The sequence below is a fragment of the Delphinus delphis genome, chromosome 10, assembly GCF_949987515.2.
Source record: "Delphinus delphis chromosome 10, mDelDel1.2, whole genome shotgun sequence".
Taxonomy (NCBI): Eukaryota; Metazoa; Chordata; class Mammalia; order Artiodactyla; family Delphinidae; genus Delphinus; species Delphinus delphis.
This window is the reverse complement of record NC_082692.2, coordinates 32,395,519-32,413,777: the sequence shown is the minus strand read 5'-3', so window position 1 is coordinate 32,413,777 and position 18,259 is coordinate 32,395,519. Positions and strand designations below refer to the sequence as shown.

At 52.4% G+C, this 18,259-nt stretch overlaps 1 protein-coding gene and 1 pseudogene across 1 annotated transcript in view; one reads left to right on the top strand and one right to left on the bottom strand.

The window, feature by feature from the left end:
• The first annotated feature begins 5,542 nt into the window (after nucleotides 1-5,542).
• The window catches only part of TTBK1 (tau tubulin kinase 1), a 41,796-nt gene continuing 29,079 nt past the window's right edge, over nucleotides 5,543-18,259 (top strand). The window contains exons 1-10 of the mRNA XM_060021783.1: nucleotides 5,543-5,785; nucleotides 8,763-8,924; nucleotides 13,834-13,981; nucleotides 14,229-14,302; nucleotides 14,502-14,642; nucleotides 15,434-15,538; nucleotides 15,978-16,043; nucleotides 16,492-16,584; nucleotides 16,670-16,795; nucleotides 18,096-18,250. Coding sequence (XP_059877766.1) covers nucleotides 8,817-8,924; nucleotides 13,834-13,981; nucleotides 14,229-14,302; nucleotides 14,502-14,642; nucleotides 15,434-15,538; nucleotides 15,978-16,043; nucleotides 16,492-16,584; nucleotides 16,670-16,795; nucleotides 18,096-18,250 — 1,016 coding nt within the window. The 5' untranslated portion in view covers nucleotides 5,543-5,785; nucleotides 8,763-8,816. The remainder of the gene's footprint in view (nucleotides 5,786-8,762; nucleotides 8,925-13,833; nucleotides 13,982-14,228; nucleotides 14,303-14,501; nucleotides 14,643-15,433; nucleotides 15,539-15,977; nucleotides 16,044-16,491; nucleotides 16,585-16,669; nucleotides 16,796-18,095; nucleotides 18,251-18,259) is intronic.
• Nucleotides 12,440-12,828, bottom strand: LOC132431517 (small ribosomal subunit protein uS8-like; annotated as a pseudogene).

The window sequence follows — 18,259 nt, the reverse complement described above, 5'->3', positions numbered from 1 at the left end:
TTATCAACTACTGAGGTAATTTTGTTAAAATCTCCCTTTGACAGTGGATTTAAAATTTTTTTTCTTGTAATTTTAACTATTTTTACTTTGTATTCTGAGACTAGTAGGTGAGTACAAGTTCAGAATTGTTATATGTTCTTGGTGGTATGCATTTTGTCCTCATGAAGTGACCCACTTTTTTCCTAATAAATTCTTTTGGACTCATATATTTTTACACCTTTTGTTTCAACCTTTCTGTATTCCAAGTGTGTCATTAGTAAGCAGCTTATATCTGCATTTTAAAAAAGCCGATGTTCTATTAATCAGTGAACTTCGTCAATTTATATTTATTGTGATTACTTATATGTTTGGAAGTTTTTCCTATTATCCTGTTTCATCCTTTATATTTACTATGCTTTTTCCTCACTTCTTTTTGTTTGTTTGTCATGCTTTCTCCCATGTGGATTTTTTGAAGTTTGAGATATAATTGACCTATAGCATCATATTAGTTTCAAGTATACAATATAATAATATGATACATGTATGTATTTTGAAATGATCACCACAATAAGTTTAGTTAACATCCATCACCACACATAGTCACAGCTTGTTTTCTTGTGATGAGAACTTTAAGATCTACTCTCTTAGCAACTTTCAAATATACAATACAGTATTGTTAACTACTGTCACCATCCCCTGGACGTTATTATCTTATTACTGGAAGTCTGTACTTTTTGACCACGTCAACCTATTTCACCTACCCCCACACTCCACTTCTGGCAGCTATCAGTCTGTTCTCTGTATCTATGAGGTCATTTTTTTTCAGATTTCACATATAAGTGATATGATATAGTATCTGTGTTTTTCTGTCTGACTTATTTCACTTAGCTTAATGCCCTCAGGGTCCATCCATGTTGTTGTGACTGGCTGGATTTCCTTTCTTTATGGCTGAATAATACTCCATTGCATATATATATATATATATATATATATATATATATATATATATACACACACATCTCCACTGACAGGGCACAAGTGTTCCCTTTTCTCCACATTCTCACCAACACTTGTTATTTGTCATTTATTTATTTATTTTTTGGGCCACACTGTGCGGCCTGATGGATCTTAGTTCCCTGTCCAGGGATTGAACCTGGGTCCACGGCAGTGAAAGTGCAGAGTCCTAACCACTGGGCCACCAGGGCACTTCCTCTTGTCTTTTTGATAATACCCATCCTGACAAGTGTGAGGTGGTATCTCCTCATGTTTTTTTTTAATTAATTAATTTATTTATTTTTGGCTTCATTGGGTCTTCATTGCTGCGCACGGGCTTTCTCTAGTTGCGGCGAGTGGGGGCTACTCTTCGTTTCAGTGCGCGGGCCTCTCATTGCGGTGGCTTATCTTGTTGCAGGGCATGGGCTCTAGGTGTGCTGGCTTCAGTAGTTGTGGCGTGCAGGCTCAGTAGTTATGGGTCTCGGGCTCTAGAGCGCAGGCTCAGTAGTTGCGGTGCGCGGGCTTAGTTGCCCCTCGGCACGTGGGATCTTCCCGGACCAGGGCTTGAACCCGTGTCCCCTGCATTGGCAGGTGGATTCTTAACCACTGCACCACCAGGGGAGTCCTCATTGTGGTTTTGATTTACATTTTCCTGATGATTAATGATGTTAGGCACCTTCTCACGTATCTGTTGGTCATTTGTTCATCTTCTTTGGAAAAATGTCTATTCAGATCCTCTATCCATTTTTAAATCAGATTTTTTCGAGTTGTATGAATTCTTTATATTTTTTAGATATTAGCTGCTCATCAGATATATGATTTGTAATATTTTCTCCCACTTCGTAGGCTGCCTTTTCATCTTGTTGATGGTTTCCTTTGCTGTATACCTTCCCATGTTTAACAACCAAAAAACTGGGAGGATACATGAAATAATGACGTTTGAACATTGGCTATCAGTCGGCCTAAGACAGTGACTCCTGAAAGACGAAACAAGCCAGGTGAGAGTATTGTCTGCAGGGTTTCTAGGCTGCAGGCAGGAGGGATCCAGGCTGAGCCTGGCTGTCTCCTTGAGCTGAGGAGATGGAAGGGGAGGCCAAGGCAGCTAGCTTGCGGGACAGAGCACAGGATAGGAGAGAGAGCTCTGGAATCTTCAGAGGGTTCCCTGGGACAGTCAGCTGAGGACTGATCAGCACATATGTGTGAGGAAAGTATCTGAGGTGGGAAAAGAACCATCTGAAATGAACAGAGAGAACAATCTGTGGAGCCCACACAAGGTGGAAATCATGCCTTTCCCTCCAGATGAAGGGGTAAAACCTCATAATTCTTGGGGCATTGGGTAGATGATACCAAAGCGATTGCCTCAATGGTGGGGAAAATTAGGCCCAGACAAGATGCTTCTCAGTTCCCTCCTAATGAAGACTTAAAAAGTAAGCTTTGAAAGGATCAAACTGTTTCTAAGTAAATTAATTGCATCCCAGAACAAAGCTCAAGAGTATTTTCTTTTTTTTTTGCGGTACGCGGGCCTCTCACTGTTGTGGCCTCTCCCGTTGCGGAGCACAGGCTCCGGACGCGCAGGCCCAGCGGCCATGGCTCACGGGCCCAGCCGCTCCGCGGCATGTGGGATCTTCCCGGACCGGGGCATGAACCCATGTCCCCCGCATCGGCAGGCAGACTCTCAACCACTGCGCCACCAGGGAAGCCCAGCTCAAGAGTATTTACTGAAGCACAAAAATATCCAGGACACCACAAGGTAAAATTAACAATATTTGGCATCCCATTTAAAAAATTACACTATGGAAAGGAGCAGAAATGTATGACCTACAGTGCAAAGGTGAACCGACTGAAATGGTTTCAGAAATGATTCCGATAATAAAATTAGTAGACAGTTCATTAAAAGAGTTATTACTATTCCATGTGTTTAAGAAGTTAGAAGGAAAATTAAATATGGAAGATTTTTAAAAGATCCAGGTCAAATTTCTAGAAATGTAAACTACAATAAAAAAATACATTGAATGGGATTCATACCAGATTACATGCTGCAAAAGCAAAGATGAATAAACTTGAATAAATAGCAGTAGAAACTATCCAAAATGAAACACTGTGAGAGAAAAGACTGGGAAAAAAATGAGCAAAGCTCAGTGAGCTGCAGGACAACTTCAAGCAGCCTAGTAGACAGAGTGTTTGGAGTCCCTGAAGGAAAGAGAAGAGCAGAAAAAGTATCTGAGTAAATTGTGGCCAGAAGTTTTCTGAACTTGATGAAAACTATAAATCCACAGATACAAGATGCTCAACAAACCCCAAGCACAAGAAACATGCATACAGGGACTTCCCTGGTGGCCCAGTGGTTAAGAATCCACCTTCCAATGCAGGGGACTCGGGTTCGATCCCTGGTTGGGGAACGAAGATCCCGCATGCCATGCCACAACTAGAGGCAACTAAGCCCGCATGCCACAACTAGAGAGAAGCTTGGCACGGAAACAAAGCCCAAGTGCTGCAACAAAAGATCCCATGTGCCACAACTAAGACCAGATGCAGTCAAATAAATATTTTTTAAAAACTTAAAAAAAGAAGAAACATGCATACAACTACACCAAGGCACATCATGATCAAGTAGCTTAAAAACAGCGATAAAGAGAAAATCGTAAAAGTAGCCAGAGGAGTAGAAAACATTACATACAGAGAAAGCAAAGATAAGGATAACTGCAGATTTTTCATCAGAAGCAATGCAAGCTAGAAGACAGTACAGCAACGTTTCTAAAATACTGAAAAAGAAAAAAGTCAACCTAGAAGTCTAACCTAGAAGTCTACTCAGATCAGACTGTCTTATCTCTGCTCAAAGTTCTTCAGTGATTTCCTGTCTAGAAGTCTGAGTCCTCTGTACATTGACTCTGCGACACAGATGCTCATGCAGTAGGCTTATTGGGATGTGGTCTGAGGATCAACATCTGGGGAGGACTGAAGGAAGCAGCACTGGGCAGAGTAGATGCTGAGTTTTGACGCAGCCTCAACAGAAACCTTGGCTCACCCTATCGGGGGTTCGCAAATGGGATGTTCCTTCAGAGTGGCCTTGAGTTGGGGTTATGGTGCCAGGCCTTTGTACTCACGGGTCTATCATCGATTGGCTATGGGATGCCCCAGGAAGGGCACATGATCTTGGGCACGGCAGCTCCCTTGGTCAAGGGCAATTCCAGACAGACAGTGAGCTGAGAGAGCCAGTCTGCAGCACCCCAGGCAGCCAGGGAAATGTGTCCCTGGATTCTGAAGGAGGATCTGATGGCTCACCACATTGTCCACTATGCTTCCAAAAACTAAATGGAGGGAATCTAATCTCCTTAGCACAGCACACAAGGCCCATCATTAATGATCTTGCACAAGGTCACCCCCAGCTCACCACACACTATCTTCTCAGCCTGGAAGTCTGTCCCACCCTCTGCCCTGGCCCCACTCATCTGTTGAAAAACTCCTACTAATCCTTCAAATTACAGTCGAGTGCACCTCCTCCAAGAAGTCTCTTCTGGCTACTTTTGCAGATTCAATGATCCTTTTTGCCAGCATAGAGGTTAGAAGTATGCACCCTGGGGCCAGGGTTTGAAACCCAGCTCTGCCACTTGTTAGCTGTGTACGTAACTTAAGGCAAATTATTCAACCTCTCTGCATCTTAGTTTCCTCATCTATACAGTGGGTATAACACTAATACGCTACCTCAAAGGGTTGTTATGAGGGTTAAATGAGTTAATATGTGAAAGGTCAGAACAGTGTCTGGCAGGAGTAAATCGTTACTGCTATTATTATTGTTGTTGTCGTTGTGGTTGCTGTTGAAGTTACTCAGTGTGCATTTGTTGAAGACAAGAAGGATGGAAGGAAGGGACCTGAGAGAGACAAATTGCAAAAGTATGCTCAGGAATGTTGAGTAATCCAATCTGTCAGAAGGGTAATAATAGCCTCTCTGGGCCCATATTGGGAAGAATGTTTCATGTCACAGTAAAGAGTGTGCATCTAATTTGCTAAGAGAAACGAGAGTTTGTCAACAGATGGGAGAAAGGACCAAAGAAAGAAAGGGCCAGGCTGAGCCAGGAGGTAAGGTGTATATATATATATACGGCGAGGTGAGAGTTACAGGTGAGGGATGGTGTTAGAAGAAATGGGGGGGGGCTTATGAGAGGATGGGTACAGGTGAGGGGAAATGAGTTTAGAGGAAAGTAACATGAACGTATGGAAGATTATGTGGGAAAATCAGTTGAGGCTGATGGGAACAGGTGAGGAGTGATAGAGACACGCTGGGAGTGGAGAAGATAAACCAGGATGGAGACAGGTGAGGATTGTGGGGACAGGTAAAGAGTGACAGGGCCCTACTGGGGGATGGGGGTCAAGCGAATGGCAGAGACCAGTGAAGAGAATCTATGATCAGAAACAGGTCCATACGAGAAAGAGTCCTAGGGCCGCAGGAGTGGAGAAAGGAGCAGAGTAGACTGTGATGTCAGAGCAAGGGCGGTGATGTAAGAGCCGGGGCGGTGAGGAGGTGATGTCAGGGCTGGTGCTGATGCTGGCGGCGCAGTGCATTGTGGGCAGCTCCCCGCTCTGCCGCTGCCGCCGCCGTCGCCGTCGCCCGAGAAGGATCCGGGCCGGGCCGGGCCGGGATGGTCCCGGTCGGGAGGCCGCCGCCACCGCCGCCGGAGGGAGCGGGACTCCCAGCACCGCACTGAGCCGCCCCCGCCCCCGCCCCCTCTCCGCCCCGTCCCCGGGGGATGCGCCGCCTGGAGCCGCTGCCTCCGCCGCCGCAGCCGCAGCCGCAGCCGCAGCGGGCTCAGAGCAGGTGAGGCGAGGCGAGCCGAGGCGAGGCGGGGCGGGGCCGGCCGGCCGGGCGGGGGTCGGGGAGGGGTCTCCTTCTGTGAACCCATCGGGCCTCTGGCCTGGCTCACCTCCCAGCGCAGCCTTCTCCAGTTCCCCCTCCCTGTGCCGTCTCCGTCTCCGCCCGAGGTGGGACGCTGGCCTACACAGCCTGGGCCGCATCCCGAGGCCTGGATCGGCGCCCTGCCCCCAGCACACCCACCCTCTCCAGCCTGTCCTCCAGGGGTTTTGCTCCTCGCTTCTCACCTCTGTCCCCGTCCCTATGGCTTCACTCTCCTGGCATCCCTGACAGTCGTTCCCTGCTCTCTCCATAACCTCTCTCCCTCGTCCTCCCACCAGCCTCCTTGCCTACTTCCTCATCTCTTCAACTGTGCCCAGAAGCCCCATTCATGGTCTTGTCCCCTGTTCACCTGTCATGATTATCCCTCACCTGTCTCTGTCTTATGCAACCCCCTCCTCTGATCCTGTCACCCTTGTCCCCTGCATTCTCTGTGCCCCCTTCCACACTTCTCTTCACCTGTTCCCATTACCCCTCACTGATCTCCCTCACCTCTCCTTACCTGGGCTCCCAGATTCCCACACACACCTGGCTTACACCTTGCATAGGTGCACGCCAACACTTATATGCACATGCCATGATGAGCTCGCAACCACCTAGATATACACCCCCAACATACACACCTGCACGCACACACACACATCATCGGTCCCACACTCTCATACACACACACTTGCTGAGAGATATAAAACCTCCTCCACAAGCCCTCTCTCTCCACACACCCATCCCTCCACACACTAAAGGGTCCTGAGGGGGCGGTCATGGGGCAGTCAGGTCCCTTGTGTCTGTGTCATCCAACCCTAGCCTGGGCTGAGAGCAGTCCTCTGAGGCAGAGAGTGGGAAGGATGGTGGGCAGGGAGAGGCAGGGAACCCTCATTTATCCTCTTGCCTCCACTCCCCCTTTTCCCACCTCACCTGTTCCTCTATGCTTGCCCATCTGTCGAATGGGGGCAGGACTCACATCTTCCTCATCAGTCTATAGAATCCACCATCACAGGACTGGAAGGCCCACCAGAGGTCACCCTGTTTAACTCCTTAAGGCTCCCTCCCTACTGGTTCAATTGCTTCTTCGATCTTGTCCTCAACTTGTCTCTCCACCTTTATTTCAGAATCCCCCATCCCTCCCTCTCCCTTCATCCTGCCATTGCTCTCACTGCCCTCTGAATTCCTGATGCCCCATTTGCCACTTGGCAGAAGGAAGGCAGAGGCCTATTTAATATCCTCACAGTCCTGATACTCTGAAGTTGTGTGGATTGGAGGAAACAGTCAGCTGAGTCATTTGGCAGAACAAGAGTGACAGTGTCCCTCTCCCTGAAGATCCCTCACAGCACACCATGACCTGTGGAAGGTTGTTTCCACGCCTTCGCTATCCCACGCTGCCCCTGTACCTGGATGGTCAGACACAGGAGCCCTGGGGAATGAGTCCATCCCAAGTAAAGACAGGCTCATGGAGTTCCCGCCCCATCCACTGGTATCTTAGGCACTTTCCTCCTCTCCACCTCCCCCACCATATCCAGCCTGAGGAGCTTCCTTCTATCTGTGACTGTCCTGGGTCACTGGGAGGCCAGAGCCGTGTACTTATAAAAAGTGTAGGGGGAAGGGAGAGAGGAAAAGATCCATTCCTGTACCGGGGTGGCAGAGATCTCAAAGAGATCTCAACCCTGCCTACACACGGGCACATCACACACCAACAGACACAAAACCACACATAAGCACACGTGGACACAGATGTACAGACACAAAGACACAGACACATAGATAGACACACACAAAAAGACACACAAAGACATATACACACTCACACAGAGGGTACACACACAGACACACACATGCGCACACTGACATTCCCCTGGGTAACCCTGGCTGGCTTTCCCAGCCCTCACACTTGGGACACTCCCCCTGATATCCAACTTCTACCTATCCGAATGCGACAAGAGCTGTGTTTCTTCCTTAGCAGACACAGAAAAGTGTGGGCAGAGGCTCTCTCACCCACTGGCCATCCAGACCCACTGCCCCCTGGCACATCTGCCTTTTCTTAGGTCGCTTCCACTTCCCCACTGTCCTCACCTCCCCCCAGTTCAGCCTGCCTCTCTCCCTCTGAGTGGCCACAGGGCTGCCATACCTCTAAAATCCACGTCTTGAATCCATCGCCTTATGTTCACCCCATCACTCACGTCCTTGCTTCTCACCCCCATGGCCGTGTCAGTGGTTTGGGCTCAGCTCTGAGTACGGTGGCAGCCTCCTCACTCAGCACCGTCCTCAAGGGGCTGTTGGGTAGCTCCTCATTTTCAGATAATCACATCTCCCATGGTTGATTGGAGGTCTCTGTCACTCTGGTGTGTGTCTTCCCTGGGTCACCCTTTGGTTCAGCAGGTCTCCCCTTTCCATAAGCCTCAGATACACAGTTCCTTGGGAACGGTGTGGCACGGGAAATGTGCGGGTGTGGGGGCCACAGATCGAATCCCCAGACTGGTCCTTCTTGGCTCAGGTCTCCCCGGCCTAGGCACTGATTCCAGTCTGGTGCGCCCCTCGGTCAGCAAGTCTTCCCCACATTAGTTAGCATGTCTCTTTGGGAAACCCTTTCCCCACAGCCTGTTCACAAATCATTTTCCTCTCCTTTTTCCATTACATGTGTGTGCCCATTGCTGGTTTTCACATCTCCAGTTTGTAGTTTGTATCTCCCTTCCTGTGAATGGCATTTCTGTCTTCTCCTCTGACCTCCACTTGATTTTTACACAATGTTTCCCCCATTGACCCCTGGAGCATCCACCCAGTGGGCCAGGGAAAGATGCCTGCCAGGAGAATGGAACTCCCCTCCTCCATATCTGCAAGTGGGTCCCGGGTCCTAACCTGCCCCCCTCACAGTCCCTCCCCACTCCCCCAGGTAGATGGCCCCCTCAGGGCAGGCCCTGCGGACACCCCTCCCTCCGGCTGGCGGATGCAGTGCCTAGCGGCCGCTCTTAAGGACGAAACCAACATGAGTGGGGGAGGGGAGCAGGCCGACATCCTGCCGGCCAACTACGTGGTCAAGGATCGCTGGAAGGTGGTGAGTGAGTGACCCAGCAGGGTAGAGGGACGGGTGGGGGAGGATGGGAGGAGAGGATCTGGAGACCTGTTAAAAGAGGTGCCTTGGCGCCCCTACCCTAAGAGGGAGGTGCCCCTAAGCTCATTTGCATATGGCTTGCAGGTCATTATTTTGCCTACACTTGTGGACAATCGCTTTCTCCCAGTGCCCTCTCTCCAACCCCGCCGTCTCTCACCCCTTTCCCCGCTAGGTCAAGTTGGTCGGGCCCAGCCTGCAACAACTCCTGGTTGGATGTCAGAGCAGGAGCTGCAGAGCTCATTGAGGGGAGGAGGGCGGGGTGGGGGAGGGGGCCGTTTCTCTGCTGGACCTTGGAGAAGGGCAATGAGTGAGCCCCTCCTCTTCCGCAGAGGACAGAAAAGCTTGGGTTCGGGGAGAGAGGACCTGAAGGCGGCTCCCACCGCATCCGCACTCCATCTTCTCTATCCATCCTCCTCCCTTCACTGCTTCCTGCGGCAGGTGCAACATGCCGAGACTCCATCTCCCAGCGTGCCTTGCTCCTCCAGCCCAGGACTTCGGGCTGCTCGGTCTGCTGGGAGTTGTAGTCCGAGCTTCTTCAGGGCTTTGCCTCTCGGATGGGAGGGCGACACATGAGGGTCGAGGCAAAGGCAGTGTAGTGTATGTTGAGCGGAACCTATGAAAAATCAATCCCAGTCCCACCGCCCCCCTTTTCTTTCCGATGCTTGAGGGCACTCTGATGTCCTGTTTTTATGGGGGCAGGATGATGTGGGGCAGAATTTGGGGTGACTATGTGAGCTTGTGGGTCTGCATAGGGTGGGTGCTCGGCTCACCAGAGGTGCGGGGTTGAGAGGAGAATGGGGCCTGGCTGCGGGCAGGTCTCCATGGCAACAACTACCCAGTGGGCAGGTCTCCTAGTGGCCAGGGAGAGGGGCAAAGGTGGCAACGTTGTCAGAGATGTCTCTGGGACCGGAGGAGGTGAGGGATGGAGCTGGAGGGGCCCGAGAGCTGAGGGAAAGGGCTGTCTATGTCCCAGAGGGGGACTTCCTGAGGGGGAGAGGAAGGGGACAGAAACTGGGAGAGGAGGAGCCAGGGCAGTAATCAAAGGCATGAGGGTCTGGCAAAGTGAGGCGTGTTCCTCCAAGACGCCACCCTCACCCCCTCCGGGTCCTGCTCAGGGCATAGTTTCTGGCAGATTGGAGGCAGGAGGACTTTTGCATTGAATAGGTGAGAAAAAGAGGGTATTCACGCACATAGTGAAATTGGGTTAGAAATTTCCTGTGCTTTTTGAGGGAAGGGGTGGGAGATGAGTGGGGAGAGAAGTGGCGGGGGGGGGGGGGGGGAGGGGATAGGGGCAAGCCCTCAGTCTTTGCCAGGTGACCTCGCTTTCCCCTCCCTCCCTGGACCCTGGAGAAATAGAGAGGGTGGGGTGCCAGATGCCTGCCCTCAGCCAGTCTCCACGAGGGACAGACAGAGAGTGAGGCACAGCTCAGGAGCCAAGAAAACTGCCCAGATGGGCTGTGCCAAGAGAAAATGAGGGTCCATGGCATTTGGTGGAGTATTTAAAAATAATAGCATTTTTTTCTTCTTGAGGGGTGCCCCTTAGAATCAGAACGTCAAAGTATAATAACAATAAAAACTTAGCATTCATTTTGAGCACTTACTGTGGCCGGGCGCTATGCAAAATGCATTATCTCAACAACCTATGGAGTAGATACTGTTATTATCCCCGTTTCACAGTTGTGGAAACTGAGGCACAGGGATTAGCTAACTTGCCAAGTTCCCGTGACTAGTCGGTGGAACCAGGTTTGTCTGACTGCTGGGGCAACAGTCACTGAACTATGTTGCTTCCTAAGAATTAGCCCATCTGAGAATCAGGATCAGAGAACGGAGGGAGAGTTGTGACATATATTCTAGTCCAACTCTCATTTTACAGAAGGGGAAAAGCAGAAACTCACCCCAGTTCACCCAGAGCTGGGCCAAGAAACCTGGTTTCCTTTTTCCTAAGTGAATGCTAGTCCTATTGTGTCATGTTTCTTGAGGTCCTTCGGCAGGGGAGAGGCTCCAGAAAAAATTTAGGAGGGGAGGAATAGGGTCTGGTGCAGGGAGGTTGAGAGAACATTCCTGTCACTGGGCTGTGGGCAAAGCTGTTTTGTGACTTTCGTGGGCCTTGGGCACTTTTGCCCTTACCGGCCCCTTCCAACATAATAAAGTACTAAAGATTGCAATTGTATGACTGCATTGCTATAATGAGGAATAAATTAATACTATATAATACAATTTTTTGACCTAAAAGTTCATTTCCCCCTTCTGATTGTAAAAGAAATGAAAACATTTTCATGGCCTCCTAAAAGTATTATTAGGGTGCCTGCAGTACTCCCCTGCCCCCAGAGGTTCTGTAATGGGTGGGTGGGGGGTGAGGAAGGAACTAAGGAAAGAGAAACAGACTCTGTTTGGAAGTGGAGGTGGTAGAGAAATACCCTTTGGCATCCTGGGAAAATGGACAGTAGGTGTCAGAAATGTCTTGGGTGCCCCGAGCCCTCCTTACCATCTCCAGCAAGGATTTTGGAGCCTGGCAGATCTGGCCTTGAATCTCAGCACTCACACTGTTAATCACAGTATAGTCAATGGTTCCTATTATTTCAGTTAAGACTGTGGGTTCTGCATCAGATTCCCTGGGTTTAAGTGAAACCCGGCTTTGCAACTTACTAGCAGTGTGAACTGGGGCAAGGTACTTAGCTCTCTGTGCCTAAGTTTTCCTTTTGTGCAAAATGACAACTCCTGTGACCTTCCTTACCTGTGTTGCTGGGAGCCTCTGGGGATGAGCTGAGATGATGTCTGTGAGTCTGGAGCACAGAAAACGAGGTGTTTCCTCCACGTTCCCACAAAGAAAACCGTAAAGGAATCTAGAAGATACTAGAATCTCCCCTGAGTTTCACGTTCCCAGAGGAAGACATGCCATTGCTTCCCTTGAGTTTGCATCTGTCTCCTCCTGTTCTGAAATTCTGCTAGAAGTCTGACCTTAACTTTCATCTCAAGTAGAGAGGGACCCCGGTTTATCACTGTTCTTCCTCCCTCCTCTTTCCTGGGCACAAGAACCCAACCAGCCTTCCACTTGTCTTCCAAATCTTCCCTTCATCCTTCTCTCTTTTTCTAGAGTGTTTACAACTGTAACCTGCTGGGAACTCGCAGTCCTCAGCTCTGCCCTGCCCCCTATCTCTCACCATTCCCATGTTTCAACCACCATTAAACATTTATTGGGCATCCGCGTGCTGAATAACTGCCAAGGGGCGGGCTCAGATGCAGGAGGCTTAGAGTCAGGAGTTTACAGATGCTCAGAGCAGCCTCCATCCAATCAGCTGCGGCTGGCACGTTACAAGCCAACAGGGCACAAGTGAGGACTCTGGAAGAGGTCAGGCCACCCATGGGTGGGGGGGCTCCCTGGGAGGGGAGAATTGAACTGTTTAGCTTTTTTTTTTTTTTCTGTTGAGGCATTTTCTTTGCACAGATGTGTTACATCCCTAGAAAAAGAACTCCGGGATTTTCCCTCCTGTGTTTTTTCATCTTGCTTCCTCACGGTTCATGATGCCAGCTGAGGTTATCAGTACAATGAAACCACACTGACGGGACGGAAGCAGATTATTCTGCCATTTTTCTAGCTCTTTGAGCTGCACATCAAATCCGGGGCTGGTCACTCTACACTTGTTTAGCCTGCCTGTGAGGTTCACAGTAATTTTCCCAGCTCTGTGAGCATCAGTGATTTCAAACTCGCCAGTGTAACCATGCTTCAGCATCCCAGTGAGAAACTGGACGGTGACTTTGGAGCAGCAAAGCCTAATAAGAACCTGGCTTTTGCCTCACTTTTGTTGATGCTGTTGAGAGCATCAGCCGGGACCTTTGTGCGCACCATTATGACGACACGGAAAGAGGGCGGAAAGAGGTGTACATCTTTCTTAAGCCAAATGAGTCCCAACTTAGAACTCAGCACCTTCTCCCCTGTCCCCCCATCATTGCCAGCAGCACCCTCACTCTCCAAGACCCCTGGGCCCCTGACTTAATCCCGCCCCGTAACTCAGCTTTGCTCATCTCCCCTGGCCAATTCCGCCTCTGTCACCGTTCTCCCCTCTGCCTTTTCTCACTGCCTGCCCAGAACATCAGAGCTCCACTGCAATGCTCCCTGAGAACACACAGAGTCTCTTCAAACCTCCATCCCCACCATGTTCCCCTGGACAGGAGGCTCACCCTGGTTTGGGGCGTCTGACCTGGGGCCTCGGGAGTGACGTGAGCTTCAGCAGGGGACCTGGGCAGAGAACACCCTTTGCTGAGTCCCCTCCCCCGAACACTTCCCTCTAAATGCTCTCTGCCCCTGGTGGCATCTTTCAGGAGACTGCCAACCCCAGGAAGGGCTGGCCTCCCTGGGGGAGGGACCCACCTGAAGCTGCAAGGTTCTTGAAATTAGTTTGGCTTCTGGACGGAGGCGGCTCAGTCTAGGTGGGGGAGGGGGGGAGCGTGATATTTACTGTCCTTAAAAGGCTCACGGTGGCCCATTATCTCTTCAGAATCCTGCATCGGCTCGTCTCCTTGTCTCTGTGGAGTCTCAGGTCTCATAACTTTCCCACTGCCCACTCTGACATCTAGCCCCATGCGTGTGCGTGTGTGTGTGCGTGTGTGTGTGTGTGTGTGTGTCTGTGTCTGTGGATAGTTGTACACCCATGGGCTGAGCTCTCTGTCTCCAGCACTAGGAGAGGAGGTGGGAGCACGGGTGGGCGGGGTGAAGAAGGGAGCCACGGGGTCCTCCCCTTCAAGGACAGCCCCTGCCCCCATCAGTGAAGGAAGTGACCCAGTAATGGGTGGGGTGAGAAGCTGTTCAGCCTGATCCCTGTGTCCCCTATTCCCCTTTCACCCATCTCTGTAGCTCAAAAAGATCGGGGGCGGGGGCTTTGGTGAGATCTACGAGGCCATGGACCTGCTGACCAGGGAGAACGTGGCCCTGAAGGTGGAGTCGGCCCAGCAGCCCAAGCAGGTCCTCAAGATGGAGGTGGCTGTGCTCAAAAAGCTGCAAGGTGCGGGTCCAGGGCAAGATGGGAGGGAAGAGGTGATGGAGCCAGGGGCTGAGAGGTGATGGGCGAGGGGATGTGGGAACAGAGTCCAAGAGTGATGATGGGCCTAAGGGCAGGGGGAGGTGGGAGAAGTGGCCATGGGGCCAGGGCTGGGGGAACCAGGAATCAAGAGTGCACGGGAAGCCCACCTTAGGGCTGGGAGTGAGGAAGAAGGAGTAGGAGTTGGGAGACCCCTGTCTGTATCCCTCAGGGAAAGACCACGTGTGCAGGTTCATTGGCTGTGGCCGCAACGAGAAGTTTAACTATGTAGTGATGCAGCTCCAGGTGAGTCCCCGTGGCCCATCCTCCCTTCACTCTCCCCCAGGAGCTCTGGTGGTAGCTCCTGGGGTGGATGGAGACTGTGGCCCTGGGAGGAATGGGGAGTGGGCGCAAGCCTTTGGGGCGAGGCTGGGCAGAGTGTCATGGCGGTGGTGGTCGGATGGCAGCTGAGCTGGGCCTGTCCCCACCCCCACCCCCACCCCAGGGCCGGAACCTGGCTGACCTGCGACGCAGCCAGCCTCGAGGCACCTTCACGCTGAGCACCACTCTGCGGCTGGGCAAGCAGATCCTGGAGTCCATCGAGGCCATCCACTCCGTGGGCTTCCTGCACCGCGACATCAAGCCGGTGAGGGCTGCCCCCTCCTCTGAAGCACACACCCCGCCTCCTCTCCTTCCCTGGGTCCCCTGGTTTCTTCTCCAGGGCAGTGGTTGGGTGGGGACAGCCTCTTCTACCCATCCCCTCCTCCTGCTCTCCATCCCAAGTTCTAACTCTTCCTCTCCCCTGCCTCTCAGGAACACCCCTGCCTGCCCCTTGGGCGTGCCAGTGTCCTCCCCTCTTTTCTCTTCTCTTCCTTTTTCTCACCCCTGACCTGAATAGTCCTTGAACCTGGAAAGGTGAAGGGGTTGGGGAAGGATGGAGGGATTGAAGAAGGAAGGGCGACGAGGGGCTGGGGCTTGGTAAGAGATTCCAAGTAGCTGATTTTGTAACATCTTGGATCTTGGTGCTTGGACCCAATTTAAAGTGGTGAAAACTGAGGCCCAGAAAGGTTGGTTGAATGGCCCAAGGTCACACAGCAAGAACAATGCTGGTCTCCTGATGCCTCAGAGCAGGACAGTTACACTAAGCCACCCAGCCCTGCTGGGAGTTCCAAGGATTCGGAGCCAGGCGACCTTGGCTGGGTCGCCTCTTGCTGTGTGATCTCGGAGAAGCCTGCAGTTTGCTCTCAGTTTCCTCCCATCTAAAATGAGCATAATCACACCTGCCCCTCAGATAAGGTCCGTGACCTGCTGTACATATTGATGTTTTACCCTCACGTGAGTGTATGTGGGGTGGAAGGCCCCTCACCAGAGCTGTTTCTTGGTGTCCCCTGAGGTGGGCCTGGAGCCCCAAGGTTCACAGCTACTGTCTTCCCCCAGTCAAACTTTGCCATGGGCAGGCTGCCCTCCACCTACAGAAAGTGCTACATGTTGGATTTTGGGCTGGCCCGGCAGTACACCAACACCACGGGGGACGTTCGGCCCGTGAGTACCGCCGCTCACGGGAATCCTGGCATCCTCGCCCCACGCCCTGATCTGGGGACCCTTCACCAGTTTTCCCTGCAGCTGCCTAGACAGGCCTGGCCTTGTGTTCAGTGTCACCCAGTGCTGGGTCCACACGCGGCCTGTCCCCCTCTCCCCCTTGGCCTGGGTGGATGCCACTTCCACACCCTGTGGTCTGCCTGGTCAAGGGCAGACGCAGGGGCAATGAGCAGGGTCGGGAGACGGGTTTAGGACTGGGCTTGGTGTGTCAGGTTGCTCCTGACCAGGCCGACTCGGGAGTGCCGTGGCGGGTGGGGGGGGTGATGCGGGAGGAGGCGGTCAGGGCTAAAGTAGGCAGAATTAGGCTTGGTAAGCAGGGTTGAGATGTGGCCGAGGTCAGGGGCAGTGGATGACGTTCCTGGTGGTGTCCTCCCCTCTGCAGCCTCGGAATGTGGCCGGGTTTCGCGGGACTGTTCGCTATGCCTCGGTCAATGCTCACAAGAACCGGGTGAGTGGCAGGGCGGGACTGAGGGATGTGGGAACAGTAAGGGCAGAGGTCAGGGGCAGAATATGCTGCTGAGGAAGAGAGCAGGGCAGGCAGCTGTGATGGGAGGTGGGGAGAGGAGTGCAGGGCAGGGGCTGGAAGATGCCCCTCCAGAGACCCTGATTGGAAGAGGGCTCGGCGGGCGCCTCCCCTTGACGTCACCTTCTTCCTTGTATTGGGGATCCCCTCCTCTCTGTCCCATCACAAATCTCTGTGGATGAGAAAGCACACACGGAACTTTTGACTGTGGGATTCTGTGTGTTGGCGGGTCAGGAATGGAGCCGTGACTTCAGGGAGACCCCAGCTCTGCCCATAGGCACCCTGACTGGTGTCCCTCAGTGAAGGGTCAGCCTCCACTCCCAGGGAAGGACCTGAGAGCCATGGGTGACCCCCTCCCTGCTCCCACCCCCAGGAGATGGGCCGCCACGATGACCTGTGGTCCCTCTTCTACATGCTTGTGGAGTTTGCAGTGGGTCAGCTGCCTTGGAGGAAGATCAAGGACAAGGTGAGGGCGGTACAGCTGGGTCTGAGGGCAGGGAGGGCGTGTGGGGCAGCTGGGGCTGCATCTCCCAGTGCCCTCTTGTCTCCAGGAGCAGGTAGGGATGATCAAGGAGAAGTACGAGCACCGGATGCTGCTGAAGCACATGCCCTCCGAGTTCCACCTTTTCCTGGACCACATCGCCAGCCTCGACTATTTCACCAAGCCCGATTACCAGGTGGGAGCCTGCCTGCCTGCTCCTGCGCCCCCGACGCCTCTCTATGGGTGACTGTCTCCAGCGCCACCCATCCTGCTGAGGCCCTGCGCCCCTGCCGGCTTGGCCCTGAGCACCTCCCCCGGTCTTCCAACCACACGAAAGAAACTGTTGTGTGCTCTTGTAAACAGTAGTCCCAGCTAAGATTTATCAAGAGCTCACCCTGTTCTCAGTACTTTTCCTGCATTAACTCATTTAAGCTTTAAAACAAGCCTTTGGTGATATTGCGTGTTCTTTATGTTATCATTCCAGCACTTAACAATTAATGAAGCCAAGTGCTTTCAAGGACTTTACACTGAAACTCTGCAGGAGGCCAAGTGGGATGATTATCCCCATCTCATAGATGAGGAAACTGAGGCCTGACAGCCTGGTTAGGAGCAGGGCAGGGCTCAGGCACATCTGACTCCAAGTCCAGTGCTCTTTCCAAGGCGCCATCACTACACCCCTATGGGACCCACTGATCAGAGAATGTTCTGCCCAGGATCCACTATGTGCGAGGCACGGCTACACACCGCAGGGAGCACAGATAGTGTCAGGCACACAGTGGGCTCGCAGTGAAGGGGGTCCTGCTAGCAGAGACAACCCTCTGGAGAGACCTAAGTCAGAAGTGGAAAGGTCTGTGGGGCCGCCACCTCCTGAACCCAGGGACCCAGTTGTTGGCAGAGGTCCCTTACTCGGGCAGTGGGAGGCCAAGCCCCCCAGGCCTAGCTCAGCCTCATGGGTTGCCCCAGACCACACAGCTTCGAGCACACCCTGTGCTGGGCCCTGGGCTGGCTGCTAGAAATGTAGAGGTGGCAGATAGGCCTGTGAACAATTCAAACCGCTGCTCTGTGCCCAATCGTGTGGGCGGGGTATTCAGGGAAGGCTTCAGAGTGGAGAAGACAGTGGGAAAGGCACTGCAGGCAGAGGAAGCAGCCTGTGCAGAGGCATGACCCCAGGTGGTGGGTTTGGGAAACTACTCCTGCTGCTTCTGCTGAGATGTGGAGTTGGCAGAGGAGGCTGGGGCTGGAAATCAGGGGACAGATCTCCAAGGGCTTGTGTCCAGCCAGTGGAGCTTAAGTCAAGATGATAATTTGCATGCTGATTTGCATACTTTGTGCATGTTGTCATTTAAAATCAATGTGCCCTTCTTTCAATGCCCCCTCGTGGCCCATCCCTGTCCTGGAAGGCCCCTCTCTTCCCCCTGCAATCCCAGCAACTGCCCCCTCCTCCTGGCTAGCCCCTGGGTCACCTCTCTGTCCTCCCGCCACCCCCATCCCTGCAGTTGATCATGTCAGTGTTTGAGAACAGCATGAAGGAGCGGGGCATCGCGGAGAACGAGGCCTTTGACTGGGAGAAGGCGGGCAATGACGCCCTCCTGTCCACGAGCACCTCCACCCCGCCCCAGCAGAACACCCGGCAGACGGCAGCCATGTTTGGGTGAGTCTT